This window comes from Phyllostomus hastatus, unplaced genomic scaffold (assembly GCF_019186645.2).
Source record: "Phyllostomus hastatus isolate PE091 unplaced genomic scaffold, TTU_PhHast_1.1 phas_contig_40, whole genome shotgun sequence".
Taxonomy (NCBI): domain Eukaryota; kingdom Metazoa; phylum Chordata; class Mammalia; order Chiroptera; family Phyllostomidae; genus Phyllostomus; species Phyllostomus hastatus.
Window position 1 is genome coordinate 74921425 of NW_025333872.1, and position 16027 is coordinate 74937451.

At 39.0% G+C, this 16027-nt stretch overlaps 1 protein-coding gene across 1 annotated transcript in view; it reads left to right on the forward strand.

Annotated features, from left to right (window-relative positions):
- The window catches only part of ENPP1 (ectonucleotide pyrophosphatase/phosphodiesterase 1), a 60251-nt gene extending 51574 nt beyond the window's left edge, over positions 1 to 8677 (forward strand). The window contains exons 21-25 of the mRNA XM_045842850.1: positions 491 to 620; positions 2264 to 2344; positions 3124 to 3256; positions 4727 to 4889; positions 7802 to 8677. Of these exons, the coding sequence (XP_045698806.1) occupies positions 491 to 620; positions 2264 to 2344; positions 3124 to 3256; positions 4727 to 4889; positions 7802 to 7972 (678 nt within the window). The 3' untranslated portion in view covers positions 7973 to 8677. The remainder of the gene's footprint in view (positions 1 to 490; positions 621 to 2263; positions 2345 to 3123; positions 3257 to 4726; positions 4890 to 7801) is intronic.
- The last annotated feature ends 7350 nt before the right edge of the window (positions 8678 to 16027 follow it).

The window sequence follows — 16027 nt, forward strand, 5'->3', positions numbered from 1 at the left end:
AAATATGGTGTTTTCATTGTTTGAATTTTCAGTTTTCCTATGTACCCAAAGCTGCAAAAATTCAGAGTCATTGCTACTCCGAAGGTTTTCACGTTACATTGCTATTCAGTAGCTTTTTTACATCTGCGCCTCCATCCCAAACATTTGGTTGCGTAGTTGAATAAGTCTCAGATGTCTAAAAATCAACAATTCCCTATATAAAAGTTCAAAATCAAGTAAAAAAATTATAAACAAAATTAGCACAGTATAGTAGGAAAATATTTGCATACATATGACAAATGATTAATATCCGTAACATTGTAAAGAGTTGTGCATTTCAGAGACAAAAAAGATGAATACAGTAGTAGAAAATGGAAAAATGACGAAGGACGTGAGCAGACCGCCAGAGCTCCTTCATGTTAAGATGTAGTTCTCCTTTAGCCATGTACAGACTGGTCTCCTTTTCTTCTGCATGCCTGTACCTGATGGAGCTTTTCATTTTGTTTTTCAGGATAATTTCTTCAGAGAAGACTTTTTCAACTGTCTTTATGAGGATCCACGAATTTCCCTTAGTCCTGTCCATAAGTGTTCGTTTTATAAAAATAATGCGAAAATAAGTTATGGGTTCCTCTCCCCACCACGTAAGTTTTCTTCCACCCTGATCTTCCCCTTCCCTTATTTCCTTTCCCTTGTTCTCTTTTTCTTCCTTTTCTTTCTTGTGGGGCAATGTCCATCATCTTAGTGATGAAAATTATGAGTGAGAAATACACTCTTAGGGGAAATTTTATTGTTTTTTAGTTTTTTTAATTTATTTTTTTAAGTATCTTTTATTGATTATGCTGTTACAGTTGTCCCAGTTTTTTCCCTTTTGCCCCCTACTGCCTGGTACCCCCCACTACCCTCCAGCAATCCCCGCCATTCCCTTAGTTCATGTCCATGGGTCATGTGTATAAGTTCTTCGTCTTCTCTCCTATACTATTCTTAACCTCCCCTGTCTATTTGGTTCCTACCAATTATGCTTCTTGATCCCCACACCTTTCCCCCCACTTCCCCCTCCCCCTCCCTGCTGATAACCCTCCACGTGATCCCCATACCTATGATTGTTTGATTGCCTGGTTGTTTGCTTAGTTTGTTTTTGGTTTTTGTTTTCATTTTTTAGATTCAGTTGTTGATAGCTGTGAGTTTATTGTCATTTTAATATTCATTCTTCGATTTTCTTCTTTTTCTTAAATAAGTCACTATTAGGGGAAACTTAAATGTGAGGTCTAAAACTCGAGATTTAGAAAACTTTCCCTTTTGTTTGAAGGGTAGTTGATTCAGTGCAGATGCTGTAGACAGGACACGCTTCACTTTTCTGCATCTCTTTTAACCAGAATTTAAGAAAACCACCAGAGAGGTCAGAAAAGTGCATCTGGGTTCTTCAGAAGGAGATACTATTTTGTTATTTAAAACAAAAATGTAATTTGTCAAAGAGCTAAGCAAAGGTAGAGCCTAATATGCTTGCTCTCACCAATTCATGGCCAGTAGGGAATGGCTTCTAAGTTAAAGGTTCTTTTTTTTTAAGTGGCAAGTTTGTATGCTAATGAGAACACTTTTTGAGGTTGCCCTAAAAAGGCAAAAATCAGAAGGTTCCCAGTGCTCAAATACCCTCAATACCCAGTCCAGTCCCTGGAAAAAGTGTCTGAAGTCAGAACCTGGCTATTGCATTATAAAAATAGACCAGGTCCAAGCTGAAAACCCGTACAAAGAAGCCTTGTACAGCATTTCCAGGCAGACATCCTGTGATGTTTTTTCTGGGTAGGAGGTGTTGCTCTGAAGCCAGATACTGTTTTTTTCTTTTCACTGGGAAAGAGCTTAAGGACAGAAGTTTGTCAACATAATATGCTTTAGTTGAAATAAGACAAATAAGGTAAAATTTGAAAAGGTTTAATTTGGGGCCTTTCTTATTACAGTTTTTGGCTTTTGGTAAATTCATTTTGAAGAAAAAATATCTAAATATTTTTACTTTGTTAAAGGACTTGAACAAACACATTGCATTTCTCTCTTGAACCAGTAACTGGGAAAGTTTTACAGTTTTAGGGTAATACTCAGCTTATTTTTTAAAACACACGGCATGAGAATGTATTATTCCTATCTATGGCCATACCACCCTGAACATGCCTGATCTAGCCTGATCTTGGAAGCTAACCAGGGTTGGGCCTGGTTAGTACTTGGATGGGAGAAAGTATAATTTCTAATGTTATTTGTGAAGAATGAAATAGTTGTCCTTTTTATTTCTTTGTAGAACTAACTAAAGGCTCAAGTAAAATGTATTCTGAAGCATTACTTACAACTAATATAGTGCCAATGTACCTGAGTTTTCAAGGTAAAAAAATTTAACCCTATATCTCATAATTTTAATGAATTTCTATATATATATATATGTATATTTTATAGCTATAATTTATATGTAATAAGACCTGTTCTAAATGAAATGGCTAAATATCAAATACATTCTTACTGTTTTGTTTGACTTTAGAAATTCCAGTACACAAAAAATTCCACAAGTATTAAAATGATGGTATATACCAATACCTGTTATTCTGCCTTCTCCTTAAATGTTTATAAACATTTTGGGTGAAATAAGTATGTAATGTTGTGTTTAAGTCACCAAGCTAACATAGTCTACTACCATTAACATTCAGTCTGTTTCCCTCTTCAGCTCTTTGGAAGTTCCTGATAATGTTTTTAATCTTTCAATGAATAGATTATTTATTATTATTAATTATTGCAGTATTTGGCTCTTACAAGAATAAATGTACTCTTTATACTTCAATGACATAGGGAATTCTAAGATACAGAGCATGCAAGGAAATTTTTATTCTAACTTACATCTAGAATCCTTGCGACTATTTCAAAAGGAATATTCAGACATAAACAATATATGTGTATAACCTGACTTGTTTCTGTTCATGATTTAAAAAAAAATTAACAATAATATGTGACCAAAGTTCATGATGATGCACAGGTTCTGGGAATGACTGAAATAGAGTTGAATTCAACATTTGCCAAATACTTCATTTCGAATCGTGGTGTGGGTTTATTTCACGTGACAGCATGGCTTCTTTTTGTTTTGAAACTGCACCATCTTCCTTCTTGTTTCAGCGATATGGAGCTACTTTCATGCCACCCTACTGCCGAGGTATGCCAAGGAAAGAAACGGCATCAATGTTGTCAGCGGTCCCGTGTTTGACTCTGACTATGATGGACATTATGATGCCTCGGAGACTCTGAAGCAGTAAGAACATACTTCATTTACTCTTAACAACAGCTCTCAAGTGGGATCACCATTCAGATGTGTCAGCAGAGCCTTTTCTATCCCATACTCTTCAGATTTATGTGTGTGACATTTCTGATTAGCCTGGAAGCCCCTTGAAGTATCTGATTAATTTTAATGTTTTGCTCAGTGTGTGGTAAGATATTTTTAGATGAAAGAAGTAGTGTTCCTCCACCACTTAGCTCAGATGAGTAACTCGAGCTCAGATTAAATACTGAACACTGTCATTGTTAAGAAGGTAACATCAGTGTTTAAAATCTCTATGTGTGGGGCTAAGGTTCTATCTTAATTAACATACTACTGATTAGAAGATGAAGAACCACATGGTGTAGCTAGGAGCATCTTGAGTCAAGGAATCAACAGGGTTATAGAGCTGTAGGCCTTGGGCTAATGTCCCAGCTTTTCACCAACTCTGTGTAGAAGATAATAATCCAGTGACCGTTTTAAGAAAACCTGTTTTTATAAAGGGGAGGTGAGAACATTTTGGAAACAAGTTAATCTTTATTAAAATGATACTTGGTAGATTTGGGGAGCAGTTTTTCTAGTAAGGCTATGAGAAAAAGGGACTGAAATCTCTGCTGAGATTTAAGCCTTTTCTGAGAACGCCTCTCACAGACTGACTTAGGGATTACTATTTACACACATATGTCTCTAATCATATTAGTTTATAAAATTAAAAATTTTTACTAATATCCCTTGAGGTATAAGGGTCCCCTATAACTGCCTCGTAAATCATAGTAGTAAAATGGGTAAAGAAAACAACTTTGTACCCTTCCCATTCACTGCTTCTACCAGCGCTGTTTTAATCGGTTTTACATATTTTGGTTCTACATAAGATTGTATTTGAAAACAAGGATCCCACTACTTTACTTTTTGAAAGATGCTGGGAAATAAAAAAAATGGCTTTGAGATGAAATAAATAGAATTAAGATGAGGCAAAGGTGTTATTGGGATATCTTTGAGAATATGCTTTAATTAAAAAACGAAGTTATTCGTATAGGAAAGAAAATCTGGTTAAACCTGCTTCATAGCAGGTGGCTTCTGAAGTAGCTGGAATAGAAAAATTCAAGCCAGTTCTCTCTCTCTGTCCACTGTTGGTCCGTACTGCATAGGATTTAAGTTATTTATCCATAGGTGTTCAAAAATAGTGTGTCTCAGTTCCAGTGTGTTCAGGTAGAGTTTTAAAAATTCCAAGTTCAGTACATTTCTAATATAAGTTATTTAGGTTGAGTTTGTCTGTCTTTTAATCCTTATTTTCTCAACCTGGCAGAATAAATTGAGTTGTTATAATGACTGAGTTTTTATAATACACTTAATTATTTGACTGGATTTTATTTTTAGATGCAGCATTTTAAAAAATGTTTTACTGAAAATTCATTTAAAGGAAGATAGTTATTTCTTTCTTAAAGTGAATATTGTCAAATTTTGCAGAAACAGCAGGCTCATCCGCAATCAAGAACTTCTGATCCCGACCCACTTCTTCATTGTGCTAACCAGCTGTAAAAACACATCCCAGACCCCAGCGCAGTGTGACAGTTTAGATGCCTTAGCCTTCATTCTGCCTCACAGGACTGACTACAGCGAGAGCTGTGTGGTGAGTCGCTTTGCTAATGCACCTTACACATCGGAAACATAAGTGTATGTGTGTGTGTCTTACCTTTAACAGTCCTGTGGGAGAACACGTAACTTGAGTATACGCGTACATATACTTTGAAATTACAGGATGGTTTTTAAATTTGATTCTCTAAGCTGGCACATCTTCAGTGAGACCTCCCTTGTCTATTAAAAACACTAGACAACAGACCAAAACCTAAAACCTTAGTGACTTTGTATGGCTTAGCCACAAAATTCTAAGTTTATTTGAAGTGTGAACTTATTTTTGTTTCAAAAGTGGGTTTATAATTCCCAGTGTCAGCACTCTTATAAATTAGTCTTAAACTTGTGGTTAGACAACATTTCAAATTAATTTTCTATATATCATTTTATTATAACAATCATGTTTGTCCCAAATTATTTTTTAATTTTATTGGCATTCGAATGTTTGGAAATAATGGTTTTATGCTATCTTATTTGCTCGGAATTTAAAAAAAATCTAAGCTCTGGACTCTGAGGATCAAGACTGCATTAAAATTTTAGCAGTTTTTATGCTTTTCCTTATAGTGAGTCAAAATGTTTTTCTCAGAGTACTTTCCAGAGATCCTAGTTGGTGTTTTCCTTTCCTTTTTCTTTTCTTTTCTTTTCTTTTCTTTTTTTTATACACTAAAGTTATGTAAGCTCATCTTGACCTAAGCTGGCAAATATATTTGGCTTTCTGACCAGTGTCAGTGTCAGGGTGGCTAGTGGGAGACACCTGGAGTCCCGCCTGTGGGTGAGGAGTCCTGAGGCCCAATGTGAGCTTGGCCGGAGAGAGCGCTGTGATCGTACATTCATCTCATTCATCTGTCCCTTCACTTATTCTTCCGTGCCTCCTGTGATCCAGTGATTCCGTCCTTTTATAAATGTTTGTTGCCAGATACTCCAGGTACTAAGGACATAGCAGTGAGCGAAATGGACAGTGGTGTTGGCGGTAGGCCCAGGAGTGGAGTGCAGTGACCCATTTGCCACCCTTGATCTAGTAGTCTTTCTGTATATTGGTCATTAACATTAATGAGGTTGTATCTCCCTTTAATTGTTTCTCCAATAAACTTTTAGAATTAGTTGACCAGTCCTCAGAGAACACATTTCTCATGAAGTTATTTGCACTTATTCTTCAGAATTAAGTGCAGAATAGCAGGATTTTAACTGTTTGGAGGCCTGTTGGGCCCCTTACTCTGCCAACCTGCCAACATTGTGGCCACCGTTGGACACACACCAGATATGTCCTCCTTCGTGGCTGCCTCTTCCTTGAGAGATGAAGTCATCATAAAGGGTGCCAGTTAGTGCTGTGTTCCGCAGCACATCACAGGGAAGCCAGTTACAGTGACAGGAGCAAATTGGAGGTGCCTTCTGTAGCAGAAAGTCCAGAGTAGACCATCTTAGGACAGTGCACTGGGTCGCAGCACCATTAGGGACGCAGAACTTTCCTGCCTTTCTGCACCACTGTTCCTAGCACGTGGCCCATGTGGGCTTAACATGGCTTGTCTACATATTGTGTCGGAATTCTGGGCCCTACCCAAAAGAAGTCAGCAACAGATTTATTCTTACATCTCATGGACTGAAGTGACATTAAATGCCACGAGTTAGGCGTTAAGTTCCTTTTCCATCTCTACCACTCCAAAAGCTATTATACAGATATCTGAAATACAAACACTTTAATCAAATTTTATGATGACAGTGTACCTAGAGGACACTAAATATTGGACCGGGGAGAGAATTATCTGAAGGTGTAACACTCATATTTACTGATTCCTTCTGTTATTGTCTCTGAAGTAGTGAGTAAGGGTTAGCTGGATATTAGCCAATATCCGGCTAGTAATGGCCTGAGAGAACAGATGCCTTCTGTGTAGTTTTTATCTGTTGCTGTAAACGTTGGGGCAGATGGCAGATATCTACTGGCCTGGAGAGCCGGAACCCAGACCGTTGCAGAGAAGCCTGCCCAGTGGGGCAGCGGTGGCGAGCAGAGAATGAGGGGAGGCTGGTGGGAAAGTGCAACTTAATGGCTCGCTCCCTTTCATGTGAAAAGTCTGTAATTGTCATTTTCGATAGCAATGTCCCAAGGGGACATGAACCTTTATTGAAGGGTGTCTTTAAATTACGATTATAGCCCACCTACCAGTGGATACTGTCTTCATCTGACCTTCCCCAGTAGCTATTTTCAGAAAAATTTACACTAAACTGTGGGTGTGTGATTTTCGTCCACCTCTGTTACCTGCTTCAGCTGCCACCTCTCCTTCCATGTGACAGAGCACATGCCTTTAATTCTCCACCGATCCCCTATAGCTAAGACATCACTAGCTCACTGGAAGTCAAATTGTGTTTTACCACTTCCCTCAACCCTTTCTTCACTGCAACTATGTATTTAATTGATTCTGGTAAGTACTAGCATTTCTATTCTGTATTTCCACACATCATTACATTGGATCCTCAGAACAACCCTGTGTGGAGGGTACAGTAAGAGAATCAGGATTCCGATATTTACCTGGTAGGGTAATGGTAGAACTGTGATTTAAATCCAGGTTTCTTTATGCCAGTTCCCATATTCTTTCTATCATCTCACGTTGCTTCTGTTTTCAAACATTTTTTAACCCCATGCCATTGCAGTTTCTTGTACCCATACAATAAATGATCATGTGACCCAGGTATACTTTGCTTTTCCCAAATTTGATGCCTCTAATTAAACAAACATGCATAGAATATATTACACTCTGTTAGTCAAGAACAGAGATCATGCCTAATAAATCTTGTGGCATCTACCCTTTGGGAGCCTGAGGGTCAAGGGTGATTAAAATGGGGGGCATGGAGAGTTTGTCAGAAAAGTGAACTATTTTTCAGTGACTTTTCTGCTTCATTTTCCACCCACCCTCACAGCACATGAAGCCGGAGTCATCGTGGGTTGAAGAGCTGGTGATGTTCCACACAGCTCGGATCACAGATGTGGAGCACATCACCGGACTCAGCTTCTATCAAGAAAGAAAAGAGCCAATTTCAGACATTTTAAAGTTGAAAACACATTTGCCAACGTTTAACCAAGAAGACTGATTTTTTTTAAAATTCCAAAAACTCACCATAAATCTTGCTAAAAGAACCTTGTATTTCATACAGTCCTCCTCTGCGTTCTTACACTGTTTGGAACCACCGACCGGAGCTAGAATTGGGATACGACCGTCTCCTGGGAGCGGCGGCCTCAGCTCAGCGGTTGGGAAGTGCTCCCACCGAGTCTCGCACACGTTTGGACGTGTAAGGGCTGTTCACATTTGGGAATAAAGATAGACCGAGCCTGAGAGTGCTCTTCTACTTCTCTTAAAGGCAGAAGTAGCCTGTGAACATTGGACTCCAGATATTTGAACCTTATTACCATTAATAAACTTCTGTGGGGCTGGCAATGCCAGACTGACGAATGGGATTGGAATAATCCAGGTTACGTTAATATCTTCACAAGAGTTTCAAGGTGATCTTTGATTCTTTTAAAAGCGATTTTGAAATTTCATTTATTGTAGTTTTAATTTTTAAGAAATTAATGGAAAAATATTTCTGAGGTTCTCAAAAACCAAAATATGTTATCTTGTGGGTTTAAAAAAATTATGATTAGGTTTCTTCAGATTTAATGGCTTTAACAAGTTAAAATTTGAGGGGAGGTCTGTGTATTGAATATATTGTTCTGTTATAAAGTTTTACTCCACATTTGTACCAAAAAAGAAAAATACCCCCATTCTGTTCACTGATAATTAACAAAGGTTGAAAACAGCTCTAAAAGTGGTTCTTTTACACTGTTAAAAATGTCTTATTTTGATGAAACTTCAGAGAACTTGTCAACACCTACAAGTTGGCATTTTTCACCGAGATGGTAGGGGTGTTCTTCTCCATGCACGGAAATGACGCCACCAGCAGCAGAGCTATATTGCGCTGAGCTGCGCACTTTGAAGTTCCATAGATTTGAAGAGAACATGTTCCTACCACTTCATATCTACTGGGTGGTCATGATAAATGAACTTGATTTCTTCATGGCATAGTGTCTATCCTTTAGTGCCAACCTGTGAACCTTCAAAGGCTACATTCACTGTTAGGCCACCTGGGTCTAACTTAGGTGTTCTGTTAGTGCACCAAGATTTGTATTTGTCCTTCAGGCGGTACTTATTCTTCAAGAGCATTGGGGCCACAGAGACCTTTAGATAATATAATTTGCTTCTAAAATTATTTAATAATTTAGAAAGTTTCATTGGTTCTTGTTTTAATACCACAGATCTCTAAAGCTCTGTATATTATTATTGCTTTAATGTTTACTTTTTCTCTATTGTTCAAACTGGGTAATTTCTATTGTTCTATCTTCAAGTTCACTGGTTCTTTTGTCTGTGTAGTCCATTTACTCTTAAGCTCATCCATTGTTTCTTTGTAGTATATCAGTTACGGCTTTTTATTTCTAAAATTTCCACTTGGTTTTTCTTTCTATCTTTTTCTTTGCTGAAAATTTTTATCTCTTTGCTGAGACTTTGTATTTTTTCATTTGTTTTAAGAATGTGTGTAATTGCTCATTGAAGCATTTTTATCATGGCTGCTATGAAATCCTTGTCAGATAATCCTGACATCTGTGTCATCTTTATGTTGGCATCTGTTGTCTTTCTTCATTCAAAAAGATTGTTCTGTTTTTCAGTGCAATGAATGATCTTCAACTGAAACCTGGGTATTTTAGGTATTATGTTCTATGACTGTGGGTCTTACTTAGCCCTTCCATTTTAGCGGAGTTTCTCTAATACCCTAGCAGGGAAATTGGGGGCACTGCCTCATTATTGGTAGATGTGTTTCCTACTCAGCTTCCACTGATGCTTGGGGTGAGAGGGGGCCCTTGTTGCTATTGGAAGTGGCAGGAATTCAGCTCCCAACTTTACCTCCATTGATGCCTCCCTGGCTGGGAAGTGCGGGGCGCCCTGCACTGCCCCACATGGTCTCCTCTGACATTGTGAACAGGGGAAGCTTTATTGTCAGCAGGTGGGAATGAAATGACCAGTTTCCTGCTCAGCCTTCTCTAACTCTGCCCTGGCAGGAGACTCCGGGAACCTGCTCACAGCCTGACAAGGGTGGAAGTCTAGGCCTCCCACACTGTCTTTGCTGGCATGGGTGGGGTCATGGCCTGTTCTGCAGTCTTTGGCTGAAGTGGAGTAGTTACTGTTTTTTTTCCCTTGCTAGGCTACTCTTCTGTTCCTTTGGTGAGGGAGAGAGAGGGAGAGAGGGAGAGAGAGGCGGGGGCTAGGGCGGGGGAGAGGGCCTTTTTATGGGGCTTCTCTTTGTCTGTACTCAGCGTTTCCAGGTTGCTGACTCTGTCACTTCCAAGTCCAGGATGTATAACCTGACAGGAAAACTTGGGAACTCATCAAAGTAGCTTTGGACTTGGGCCCCAAGTAATCTAGCCTGTCTGTCTTCCCTCCATCTTTCGGAATTTTCCTATTTGTTTTATATATAATAACCAAACTCTTTAGCTGTAATGGAAGAAAGATACCTATTTCTTTATAGGAGTGTCTCACTGATTTTTATCTATTCCTTAAAACACATGCAGGGGAATTGGGGGACAAACACGATTGTTTCTACATGAAGCTTCTTAGCAGATCTTAATTACGTGGATAGATGCCTCTCACCTTTTCCAGGCACCAGGAATACAAAGCAAAATGAGTTAGCATTCTTACAGTCTTGGGGAGAGAAAAGAGGCAGCAGAAGGGTAAACAGTCCTTTAAAGGTGATAAATGTACAATGCAGCCACAGGTGAGGGCCAGGGAGCCCAGAGGAGGCACTGGGTGCTGCTGGGCAGTCTTGGTGGTGGCTTTCTGGAGGTGGAGACATGGGGGCCGGGACTCGGAGGATGAGCTGGAGCTCTTCGGGTGAATGGGTGAGGAAAGGGCATTGTAGCCTTCCTTGGATGGATGGATGTATTTTTGACATTTTGCCATTTACTGCTACTTCGGGTATTTTCTGCAATTTTCCCTATGACCAGTTTATAATATACAACTATTTTATTTTTCTTGCTTTGTTACAATAATGCCCCATTCTTAAAGGAAATGTCAGACTATAAATTCTGTGCTGACTCTTTAAAGGAAACGGCACCCCTATCTGTTTCTACTTAGCTTTTTTTCCCAGTTGCTCTTACACAGTATTTCTGTTTTTCTTTTCCTGTCTGGAAAGAGATCCCTTCTTTCACTATTTCATCAATTTAAAGCATGTGAGCAGTCACCACTTCCTCAGTGTGGATGATGAATTCACACATCAATATATGGAAACTCTTTCTCATACCTTCTAAAATAAAGGCTATTCTTTACTTCTCAAATGCTGAGAAAACCTTTATTTAGCCCTAGTTTTACTGCCATGCCTCTGGTCAGTAAGTCTTAAATGACGTAAGTAACCCCCATATAAAATCGCACAGCTAGTCAGTGTACACATGGCAGGCGAACACCCAGGTAGAACTTAAAGATGCTTTCAAATATCATGGAGAAGAGGGAAGACCTTTGGGGGGAGAGGGCAAAGATGCAGGTTTCAGTGGGGTAAGGAGGTACATAGAGGACTGTTAGGCCAGTTGGCCTGGTCCTGTTTAAGGAGAGGGGACAGCTGAGCCACCTCTTCCTGCAGGAGAGGCTGTGACCCCTTGGCGTTTTTCTGTCATTAGCTGCAATAACTGTCCTGCCCTGCTCTGCGAATACATGCTTATCTATAACAGCAAATGGCATGTGAACTTTGAAACCAAATAAGAAGATTACACTTTCTGCTGAAGCCTATCACTGGGCTTTGGGGTGTGGGTGCTTTCGTGAGCATTAAGTAAAATTTTAGCATGGCTACAGTCCAAGGACATTCTCCCTGGATTTTGTCCTGAGTATTGTAAGGTAGAAAAACAAAACCTACGGAATATAAGAGCCTCTAAGCTAAGAAAAAGGAGATGCACAAATATGAGTTACACATACAGAAGCTTGGCTGCTTTCCTGTGTGTGTGTGTGTGTGTGTGTGTGTGTGTGTGTGTGTGTGTAAGGGGGAGGGCGGGGGAGGTGGTCCTGGTTCTCCAGGGACTGATCCCGAGTGAGACTGTTGTGGGCAATAAACTGCAGCTATATTGTTGGAAGGAGAAAAAAGAGCCCAAGTTCATTTCAGGTTCACAGAGTAAACATCCATTTCTGATCTGTGACCTATATTCTTGCTGGATATTTTAATTACATTGAATCATACTTCCAGGTAAAAACAAGCAACAGACATATATAAATAGCCTTCCAGTATTTAGAATGGTCTGAAACCAGAGGAAAAGTCTCCAACGTGTAACTTCCATAGATTTTTTTTTCAACATGAAATTTTTGCATCTATTCTCTCCACTGCACGTAAATAGTGATTGAAGAAAAGATAATGTTTACTAGAAATTATATCCACACCAGAAACCATAGATGTATAAAATATGTATTAGCCTACTAGAAATGAAAGAGTTGCTGGAACAGGTCATATATCTATGAGATGCCAAAGGGGAAAAACAACATTTTAAAAAAAAGCCCCTTTCATCCCACCAGAGGCTGTTGATTTAAATTTAACTTCATACTAGCCCATTGGGGATGAAAACGTGTATGTTTAAATTCAGTGACTGAAAGCAACATCACAGGATGATCTGATCATATATTCCCAATTGGGCAGGTCCTGGTGGGCAGTCACACTCTGGGCCTATAATTTGTTTAATAAAAGGTTTGTAAACCAGCCCTGTCCATTGTCCTTGTGCATAAGGGTTTACTCCTTTTAAATGCCGGAAATCCTCCTTTCCAGATCCCTTGAAGGTGTAACCACCCTCACTAGGAGCACCTAACCTTGTTTACTTCTTTAGTGAAAGATTTTAAACCAGCCTGTCCATTGTTCTTACGCACCTAAATTAACACATCTTTGAAATACCAGAAGTAATACCCCTCAAAGGGAGTATTGACCTTCAAGAGAGCACATAATCTTAAGTATCCTGTAATCTGATCCCCACATGGCTTCCTCCCACCTTCACGTAATCTGCTCCCTCCTTAATTTTAAATGCATAAAAGAAGCTGCAAACCTGTTATTCTCCAGAGCATTTGACATCTTGCCATAGGCTCCGCAGCCTATGGCATCAGTTTGGCTCACACAACGTCATAAAATTCTCTCCAGGGTTGGACATGCCTTACGTCAACAAGGCCCAGACCCCTGATGCAAGATCCAAATACAGCGCTTGCTAATGGCCGTCTGACACCGTAAAAGGAAAGAAAATAATTTCAGGATGTTGTGGTTATTGGTTCCACATGGGACTTCCAGGGACCTGGCAAGATTGTATCCTAAAGAGAACACATTACCACAAACCTCACAAGGAAATTGAGAAATTCCAAGAAGCTGCACTATCTTAAACATTCATCAGCCTGTGTTCTGTTAAACTTGCTAAGTTTATACCCTTTGACTCTATTTCCCAAAACTGTAACTGATGGGATGTCAAGACAGCTGTTTGACAAGGATTACAATTCAATACTGTGGGATTTCCCCCTAGTGGTTGTAACTCTCATTTGGCATTTAGCATATGTTTCTTAAATCAATACATTCCTTTTCACGTATTGTCTTGTCTCCTAAGTCATCTGCCATCGATAACAGAAACACAGTGTCGGGTACATAGTACTTGCTCAATTAAAAAAAAAAGTTCTGATGAATAAAAATCAATGAGATGATCCTACCAAAACATTCATTTAAAATAACTAAGGGCTCACAGGTCACAGACACGCAACTAAAGCAATCACATGGAAATGAATTATTTCTTGCATTCTTAGTTTTTAAGTGCAAGGTAGTATTTTCAATGGAATATCTTTTAAAAGGAGTTCATTTATAGATATTTTCCTCGTGCACAGGCCGAATTTTAGAAAATAGTAAATAGAGATCAAGTAATGCCAATCAAGGGCTGTTCACAGTTGTTACATTGACTGCATCCTGTGGAAAGTATGATGCCTAATGAACCGAACAGGAAAGAATGAGCTATTCAGAGCGCCGACATCTCAGATGAAACCTCTCTACAAAGCACATAGTGTTTTCCAGCAACAAGCTGCTGCCGCTGCTGTAAACATTCGCTGGCAGCGGTAGAGGCACACAGGAGCGTCTATCTCAGTTCTCACGTTTACCAACCCCAGGTGACACCTTCCGCGGTGAGGAAGAGCAATCAGCCTGGAAGGGAAATAAGCAGGTGGTATAACAACCATACTGGAGCATCTGAAACAAACAGATTTCAGGCAACTTTGCTTCACCAAAGAGGAGAAAGATTTTTCCTACCCTTTTCTCCTCTCTTTGAAATTCAAAGCAATGGAGTCTAGCACTGGTGGAGATGCACTGAACACAGAAGTGTTTGAGGTGAGGGACGTCATCCCATGCATTAGGTGTCTGATAAATAAACTCAAATTTTCATGTACATAATGAGTCAGTAATGTTATTGTGGTAACAAAGATCTCTGAAACTAAATCAGATATGCTGATAATTATAATAATAGCTAATCTTTACTGGCACTTTATTTTGTTCCAGACTCTATGTTAAATGATTTGTGTACAGTATATATTTTCTCAATAATTCTGTACTGTGAACATACTAATCCTTAACCCTAGTTAATGGGTTATACCTGATAGGGATTTGAACCCAGGTCTTGGCAAAGCTCAAAACAGTATATCACATTGCCTCCTTAAAAAACACACTAAAAATGTTCAAGTTCATCTAGCTCTACTCCATCAGTAGTTGAATTCTAAACCAGCACTTGACATAAATGTATTAATAGTGTATTAAAAGCATGAATTATCATTAATAAAAGCATAAACCATGCCCTGACCAGTGTGGCTCTGTTGATTGGAGAATCATCATCCATAAACCAAAAAGTCAGGGGTTCAATTCTGGGTCAGGGCACGTGCCTGGATTGCAAGTTCAAACCCCAGTAGGGGCGCTTCGAGGAAGCAACCGATCGATGTTTCTCACATCAGTGTTTTTCTCTGTCTCTGTCTCTGTCTCTTTTTCTCTCCCCCTTTCTTTCTCTTCAGAATCAATTAATATATCCTCGAATGAGGATTAAAAAAAATAAAAAGAGCACAAAACACAAAACTAAAAAATGTTAACTCAGTTGAAAAATGGACAAAAGTTTGGATTAAGACATTCATAGGAAAGAAATGCAAGGAGCAAACAAATATATAAAAATGTTTTAGTTCATTAACTAAATCACAGACATACCAATGACATTTTGTTTTTTAATCATATGGGAAATCATTAAAAGATGCAGATCGCAGATCTCCAGTGTCTTGAAGTTAATAGGCAGTCATGCCTTGAGGCTGGGGGGTGCAAGATGCTACAATGTATCTGAAGCCAATTTGATAACTGTGTTCTGTGAGTCTAAATGTTGTTCATAAACCATGACTCATGTTTCAGTTCTCCAGATTTGTTCTGAATAAGCCATTTCACAAAGTAGGGAGATTCGATCTAAGTGGTTGATGCTTATTGGAGAAATGGTAATGCTAGCATGTGCATGTAATAGAATACTCCCTTAAAATGTGATATTTCTCTAAATTTGCTGGAGTGGAAAATTTCACAATATAGGAATTGAAAATGATGGTTTCTAAAATAGTTTATGATCATTTGGTGAAAATAAAAATCGAATCCCTTTTTCCTCCTCTCTTCCCTCCTTTTCTTCTGTACTTCTCAGTTCTCCAGACTCTTTCTTCTTTCCAGAAGTTAATTCACTAAAATATTAACAATGATTTTATCTGCGTGGTGGGAGGGTGATCCTCACTTTTGCGTTTCTTTATAATGGATTAATTTTATAGTCTGGGAAAAATGAATTCAGAAAATTCCTTTAGGTAATTTTTTTAAAAAGTCATAAAGTATCAGTTTGGGCACTGATTACCACACCTACTGTATCTGTATATGTGGCAATCAGTGTCCAGACAGCAGAAAGGAGCGAATAAAAGCTACTCCCTCAGCCGCCTTGCCGCTCACTACAGTAATGTTAACAATTCCAAAAGGCCCATGCTGTGTTGCATTCTGCCCTACTGCACACACCATTTGTCTTGTATCACCTTCCTTTCCACTTTCAAGTGTTTCTGTGTTTGCATCAGCCCA